The sequence below is a fragment of the Tiliqua scincoides genome, chromosome 7 (assembly GCF_035046505.1).
Source record: "Tiliqua scincoides isolate rTilSci1 chromosome 7, rTilSci1.hap2, whole genome shotgun sequence".
Lineage (NCBI taxonomy): Eukaryota > Metazoa > Chordata > Lepidosauria > Squamata > Scincidae > Tiliqua > Tiliqua scincoides.
The window spans coordinates 53,332,734-53,341,148 of NC_089827.1; the positions used below are offsets into that span (position 1 = coordinate 53,332,734).

General features: G+C 44.1%; 1 protein-coding gene across 1 annotated transcript in view; it reads left to right on the plus strand.

The window, feature by feature from the left end:
• The window catches only part of ISX (intestine specific homeobox), a 30,301-nt gene extending 26,143 nt beyond the window's left edge, over positions 1 to 4,158 (plus strand). Inside the window, exons 3-4 of the mRNA XM_066634462.1 lie at positions 1,706 to 1,822; positions 3,919 to 4,158. Coding sequence (XP_066490559.1) covers positions 1,706 to 1,822; positions 3,919 to 4,158 — 357 coding nt within the window. The remainder of the gene's footprint in view (positions 1 to 1,705; positions 1,823 to 3,918) is intronic.
• Positions 4,159 to 8,415: the final 4,257 nt, after the last annotated feature.

An 8,415-nucleotide genomic window follows, 5' to 3' on the forward strand; every position in this document is an offset into this window, starting at 1 on the left:
CTGTCCACACAGTGGCTGCATAAGATTGGGATGTTGGATACAATTATTACTAAATCTGTTCTAAGTTGTTGTTGGCATCCTTCAGTCTTGGAAGACTATGGTGTCACGCTCTGAATGGTGGTTCTGGAACAGAGTGTCCTCTCCAGTGCACAAAGCCTGGGTAAAGTAGGTATGGAGGATAGGCTGTTTCCCATGAAGCAAATCCCCCCTCTCCACATCACTGAAATGGTCCAATGGAAAGGCAGAGGCCAATACGGTTGGTTCCAGCGGCGTCGCAGGAGTTGCCAGAACATGACTGTGTTCAGCCATGAACTGCCTCAGGGACACCGGCTCCGGATTTTGCCTCGAGGTTGACTTCTGAAGCCTTTTCCATAACTGGATGTAGCCACAAGACAGTGGAGGTTTGGGATCAGAGTTTTCCTTCTCTCAGATGAGCTGCCTTCCCAGGCTGACGAGTCCCATCTACCCGGTGGCTGTTTAGTCGCCTCTTACTACAAGTACAGCCAAACTGAGGGCCTATTCTTAAACTGTCAGATTTTAGTTGCTGCATTTCTGATACTCTCAGATGTTGACACCCACTGCATATCTTCTGTCAAATATTGCCAAATACTGACTGCTACTGCATGTTGGCAGCCAGATATCATCAAATGCTGATTGCTACTGAAAGATACCCAAATGTCAAACACTGATGCTACATTACAAATAGACCTTGGATATTTGCAGACCCACATTGCTTTCGGATAATATTTGCCATCCAAGTTCACAGAGTAGGGTATGGAGCAAAATCTCTAGGGGCACATTCATTTCAGCTGTCAGAGGCTTCGAGTCAAAGAGTGACTCATCAAATCACAAGTGATTAGTTTCCAGATACCAACGGATGTAAAGCCACTTGTGGCTTGACCTCTAGGCACACACATGTTCTCTGCACATGTTAATGTGCATTGCTGGGCATGGGACTTGTTTCCCCTACACATTTTACACTTCCATATGGAAAAGTCATGTGTGAAGCAATCTAAACAGACTTCATCAGCCTCGCTCCATTGAGGAACTCATGATTCTCAGTTCATTGTTATATCCATTGCTTCTAAATGAAAGGTATAAGAGGTATTGCTATGAATTCACATAGCATATGAATTCACCTTTTACAGTGTCTTATACTGGTAGTGGATCCTCAGAGTTTCAAACTTTCCTAACCCTACCTAGACTTTCTATATGCAAAACAGATGCTTTTCCACTGATTTATGGTCTCTGGCTATTAAGCCCTCCCCTGAAAAAGTGTTTTCTCAACCCCTTGATCACCCAAGATGCATGTGATGGCTGGATGCTTCTCTTTAAAATCTCCCGTCAATTTACAAGCCGATGTAAGAAACTGACCATGGTTGGCCATTTTTACCCACTGAATATGTGAGATTATATCATCCTGAATTTAGAACAAGCTATTATTGGGTGCAGAAGAATGACTTGCCACACATACTTCGCAGACTATAAGTTAAAGGCACCATGTGAAATAAAATTATTTATAAAAGTTTGTGTTCCTGCCCTTCCAGCAGTCTGTCTCTTTGGTGTGCTTACACATGTTCAAACTGTAACCCATGTTGTTCCCCTATTTTACGAGCAGAAGCAATGGCCACTGATGGCTGTAAACATTTCTCCTCATATCTTGTGTTTACTTTAATATTTTTTTCCCTTCTCTTCCTGAACATAGATCTGGTTCCAGAACCAACGGGCAAAGTGGAGGAAGCATGAAAAATTTGGAAATTTTGGTAGCCTTCAGTATCTAACTGAGGCTGATTTTATTCCAGCCCCAAAGGCAGACATAATAGTGAGTATTGGACCATTTGTGAAAGCAGAAGCAGCTTATGAAAACTGAATGCTTTTTGTATAAGTATGCATGCAGAATAGATGCCTTGAAAAGCCAGGTGTGTTGTCAAGGTCAAAAAAGGCTGCAATCCTATACACACTTACCAGGAAGGAAACCCAATTGAACAGAATGGGACTCACTTCTGAATAAACTTGCATAGGGATGGTTTTAAACCAAGGTGCTATGGGTGCCACCATTTTGCATTCTATGGGCTTCTTGTGGCATTTTTATAAATGCATGTGAGGCTACTATCCTTACTTACCACATCATAAGCCTCACTGAATTCAATGAGACTTACTTCCAAGTAGACATTCATAGGATTTAGAGGTAAGACTTTAAACCATTTCTGCCCAACGCTTCATAAACGCAACAGGGATAAAATGTATACACCCGTGCGCTGGATAGAAAGGGTTAAGGTGGGTCAACTGAACTGGCTGCCAGGCATTAGCCTTGCTCAAAGATGCATTCAGGAGCATAAGTTCTCTGGCTGCCAGGCATTAGCCTTGCTCAAAGATGCATTCAGGAGCATAAGTTCTAAGCAGCAATACTAGCACACCCTAAGCTCTTCCCTCATTATACAATCTGGTCTGATGCTGACATAATATTGGTTCCCTGCACACTATAGTTTATAAATCATGGTGTAAACCTCAAGAACAGATACTGCCCTCTCCCTCCTCCTGTCTCTGGAGTGATTTTGCCTCTCCTTCCTTCCCAGTGTTCATATAAATGCGTACTAAAGCAAACCATGGTTCCCATGTAAACTGAAAACCATAGTCTGCAGTACGTTTGCTTTGGCTTCCATGGTTTGAATCACAGACTCGGAGATTTGGAGTGGGCTTTGCAAGCCAACTCCTTGCTCAGTGCAGGACATTCAGAACCAAGGCAACCCCTATAGATGGCTATCCAGTCTATGCTTGAAGACATCCAGCAAGGGAAAGCCCACTCCTTGGGTAATTCTTTCCATTGACAAAGTCCTCTTAGGAGAAGTTCCTCCAAACGGTCAATCAAAATCTACTTTCCTATAACTTAAGTCTATTAGGCTTGGTTTTGCACTCTTCTAGATGACAACCCTTCAGGTATTTGAAGAGCCCTATCATTAGAAGTGGGAGTTTTCAGTGATAACGAAATAAAAATACGCAGCACTGCTTTCAAATCCGTTAAAAAAAATTCTAACAGTCTAATTGACTGTGTAATGACTGTGGCTGCATCTGCTGATGCTATACCACTTATGTCACCTACCTAGTACATTATTAAAGCTGTTATTATTTATTTTCCCATTTTTAATACTGCCCTCCCTCCAAAGAGCTCAGAGTGGTGTACCCAATTCCTTCCCTCTTTTTGTCCTCCCAATGACCCTGTGTGGGGTGAGGCTGAAAGAGAGTGACTAGCCCAAGGTCACCCAGGAAGCCTCATGACTGAGCAGGGATTTGAACCTGGATCTTCCAGGTCTGAGTCCAACTCAAGAACCACTACACGATCCTGACTCTCAAGTATAATTTATAAATATTTAAAATGCACCCTTGGAATCAAAATACATAACACTGCTTTCTGCACTTTTTCCTTGCGGGGAAAATGGATCTATTCCTTCCCATGACTTGTAAACTATGGTTCTAATGCAGCCTAACACTGCATGAACTTTTTTTTTATACACGTCACGCAGCTGCTGTTTGGAGTCATGAAATAGCATCTCTGCCTCACTGTTTTTCCGCTCTCATCTTTTAACCCTGGTCTTACCTCTTCTGCAAAAAGGTGGGACTGACGCAGTTATTCGGTTGGTAAACAAGATTTCTGTCCCCCAGAAGCCGTTGCAATCACCATAGCAAAAGGATTTATTTCCCCCCTTTACTGATTGCCTGTCACTTTGTTTTAAAGACTCTGTTTAGAGGTTCTCTGCGGAATGCTGTTGTGGTTTTATTGCTACATGCCATGTTAAATTGATAAGGCAAGTCCTGTGATGCTCACAAACTGCGCCCAGCTAAGGACCTGCACTGGTGTTTCTAAAACTTTGTTCCCTTTTTCTTGTTTTAATTTGTTCTTCATTTTAATTCTTATGACAGTGTCCCTGCCTGATGCCCGGCAGCCTCCCTGATAGATGTGCACACATAAGGTATTACTCTCCCATCCAAGAATACTCCACATCTGCCTGGCTACCAAACATATTGCCCTGTGCTCCCCTGTGCATGGACCCTGTCATGTTCTCAAAGCCTTATGTACTTCTTGACTGCCTCACTCCATACGCCATCCCTCCTCTTCCTTTGAAAGCAACATGGAACCATCTTGATGCCAGTTTCCCATAGGAGAAGACAAAATGTGGAGGCAATGCTGCGGTATTATCGTGGAACCAGTAGATGTTGTAGATCAGCAGTTTGCAACCTTTTTCATCTCACAGCACACTGACAAAGCGCTAAAACTGTCAAGGCACACCATCAGGTTTATGACAAGGCACACCTTGCTGTCAGTAGGGGCTCACATCCCGCATTGACCCTACTAATAAATGACCTTCCTTCAAATTCCTGTGGCACACCGGTGGTGCACTTGCGGCACACCAATGCGCCATGGTACAGTGGTTGGAAATGGCTGCCATAGACAGACTTGGTTGGATCAAGGAGGCTTCTTGTGTTCAGAACTCCAGTCAACTGTGAAGGTTACTGGCTGACTTTGGGCTGGTCACTATGTCTTTAAGTTTACTTCACTGGCATGTTGTGAAGATAAAAAGGTGAGGGAAAATGCCTGAGTGCTTTAGAGAAGAAGATACAAATGTAATTTTAATAATCTTGGGGATGGAATTATCATGGAAACAGGTTCCCTGGTTGCCCATCAAGGTCAACAGCAGTTTTGCCTAAATGAGAAGAACACCAGGACTTTTTTCCACTGAAAGACTCCACCTTCTGTGTAACAGAACAGTGTGTTGCCCTTGAAACTACAGAACTTTCAGAAGAAGGGGTTGTGGTAATAAACCAAATGGGTCTTGTATTGCGTGGTGTATTAAAGAGCTGAGGTTTTGCATTGCTGCAAAAGTGATGGATGATGTTGCAAAGATGCCTGAAGGTGATAAGATGTTATTGTTCAGAGTGCTGTGGGTGTATGTATGTTGTTGGCATCCTTCAGTCTCGGAAGACTATGGTATCGCACTCTGAATGGTGGTTCTGGAACAGAGTGTCCTCTCCAGTGTGCAAAGCCTGGGTAAAGTAGATACAGAGGATAGACTGTTGCCCATGCAGCAAATCCCCCCTCTCCACATCGCTGAAATGGTCCAATGGAAAGGCAGAAGCCAATACAATTGGTTCCAGTGGCGTCGCAGGAGTTGCCAGAACGTGACTGGGTTCAGCCATGAACTGCCTCAGGGACTCCGGCTCTGGATTTTGCCTCAAGGTTGACTCTTGAAGCCTTTTCCATAACTGGATGTAACCACAAGGCAGTGGAGGTTTGGGATCAGAGTTTTCCTTCTCTCAGATGAGCTGCCTTCCCAGGCTGACGAGTCCCATCTACCCAGTGGCTGTTTAGGTGCGGGTGTGAAGTCCTACATACTACCATTTCCTATGGGGAAAGTGCCACCACTCCACCAATGAAAATAGCCAACCAAAACCAGGTGGAGTTATTCACTCTGCACATTTCACGTTAGTTGGGTTTTGTAGGGTGGAAAAAGACATTAGTCTTTGCGTAACGGGGCCATGGGTGCATGCCCCCCAAACTGTCACAACAGTGGGGAAAAACGCCCACCAGGATGAGGGAATGAAGGTGGGTGACAGGAGAATGCACACTGGATGGGTGTCAGTGGCAGCATCACACCCAGCCAATGCTCTGGCTAGCCCAAGGACTTGTAAGACCTTGGGTAGGCCATGTGGTCGGAGGGGGTGGAGCTCCCCGACCTAGCGGCTGAGCTCATAAGGATCCAGGCCGCTGAGGAGGGAGGTTGCTTCTTTGAGAGCTCCAAGGGGGCGACCAGGGGAGGCTTGCCCAGTGCCCTTCCTCAGCCTGGCCTGGTAGTGCTCATGCCCCCCCCCCAACAAAATTCCTGGATCCACCCCTGTTGAGTAATCATGTTTCTGTGAAGTGAAGGATTAGGAAGAACTCACATGAGGTTGCTGGGGACACCCAAAGTCTTGCATAGGGCCCACCAATGGTGTACCACCTACTTCCTGTTGGCACATTGGGTGATACGGCTGCCACCAGCAGTTATGGTTCAGGGGTTGGTCCAGCGGGGGGGGGGGTGTCTGATGGATTTGTACTCTCAATCAGAACCCAACCTGACCAAACCCTGAGTGAGGGTGTCGTATTTTTTATTTAAATTATTTCTTGTAGGTTAATATAATATTCCGAGGGAAGAGAGAAAATAATATTGGGTAAAAAATTTGATGTCCTGGCTTCATATGTTGAGGAGCTGCTTTAAATGATTAAAACATATATGAAGGAAAAGCACTTTTTGTTTCCTCCAGGGTTGTTTTTTTTTCTTTCTTTAAACGCTGAGGAAAAGAACCAGCAAACCTCAGGAAAGAAAGACAAAAATAAGTCATTCTGGAGGACAGGAACTGAAATAAGTCATCCAAAGCTCTGATGCACAGTTTTAAAAAAGGCACCTATGCCTTTATAGCTGCTTCGTAATAACATTATACTGGGAACACGAGGCTTAGATGCAATCCATTCAGAGTGCCTACCTGACTCCCCTGTAATCGGTGGCTGAGGCTGAAATCCTGTGCACTCTTATCTCTGCCTTCTATGGAGTGAGCCTTCGCTCAAAGTCAGTATTGTCTATGTCAGTGGTCCCAAAGATTTTAGCACCGGGACCCACATTTTAAAATAACACACTATTGGGACCCACCTAGCTTTATGAGTCTAAAAAACAAGTTTCACCTTACCAGCTCAAGCCTCTGTTTTTATCCCTTTTGCTATGGTGGGGGGGGGGGCTTTCTGTAGCATTTGTTGAGCTCCATGTTCATCAGATCAGGACCTTATTCCCTTTCACCTGGCCTTCAATAGGAGCCAAGGTGCATTTGCTTACTCACAAGTAAATGTGCTGCTCAGTTTCATTTTCCATAGGGCTCTATACATTTGTCAGCTTGGAGGGGAGGAATTCCTTCTTGAGCATTTTTAGGGGGTTGTGTTCGTCAGATTGGGATCCGAACCATTCTGGCCTGCTCCTCAAAAATGAACTGAGGCACGGTTGCCTACTTGTGAGTAAACTTGCCATGTGACTCAGTTTCATTTTCCATAGGGCTCAATACTTTTTCCTTGTCAGCTGTCAGCTTGTCAATTTCACTTTCACAGCCCACCAAAAATCAGGTCACAACCCACTGGTGGGTCCTGACCCAAAGTTTGGAAAACATGTTCAATGAAGACCAGAAATGGAACTCCACAGTTCTAGGCTGGGCTCTTTCTGAGCCTGACCTGGAGATGCCAGGGATTGAACTTGGGTCCCTCTGCAAACAAAGTGGGTGGCCTATGCTGGGCCCTTGCCCTCATTGTAATCACAATTCCACAGAATGATCTCTGCTTGTTCTTGCTCTTCTTGATTCTTCTGCATGTGCAACTAATGCACGCTAGAGACCCCTGTGTGTCTTTCTTGGAAACACAATGCAATTATACCATTGCAACTGGCATTCATATGTGCAGTGCGTGACAACTACTTTCTCCCTCTGCAATGCTCAGCAGTGCTCATCATGTGACTCCCAGCTATCACCTGATGTGTTTCCCCCTATGCTGTTGGTAGCTCTTGGTGGAAACTCACAACAAGATGACCCAGGCCCATGCAGTGAGTCTTGTTAAATGTTACACAGCTGGGGGCAGAAAAATCACCCAAGGGATCCTGACCCCTGGTTCTGACTATAACAGATAAACCTGGCTCTCAGCTAACTGTATTGGGGGCATTTGTTCAACTGCTTTTTGTTTATTTTTCTTAAGGATTCGTATCCCATTTTTCCAGATTTTTTTTAAAAAGTACCCCAGGCAGCTAACAGTAAAACATATTAAAATGCACCTCATTTTCAGAACTACTGGTGGTGTATTTTAGGCAGTGGTGTCTCTAGGGGATGCAGACCACAATAGGTGACTCACTTGGGTGCAAACCTCACAATAGTGGGGTTTGCACCACTATTGGCCAAAGTGGTAAAATCTTGTTATTTTCAAATAGTACCATCATGTTACATATCATTAGATGCATAATTTAATGCAGAATGCAATAAAACAAACCCTGCAGAAATATCTGTATTTCATCCAAAGTTATAGACAAATAACCATAAAAGGAACACACAACTGCCTTATGGAACAAAGAGTGGATTTCATCAACTCAAAACTGACCAATGAGACTGATTGTTCCAAAAGCTAATGAGGTGTTATTATGACACAGCAGGGAACCAATAAGGTGTTAATATGAGGCAGCTCTCATTTCCATGGATCAGAGCTAATACTTGAACTCTAATTCAGTTGTGTGAGTGCCATCAAATTGGCCATGGGTTTTTTGGTTGGTTAATAATTTGTTGAGTGACCTGTACTGTTAAATAAATAAATAAATAAATAAATAAATAATGAATGAATGAATGAATGAATGAATGAATGAA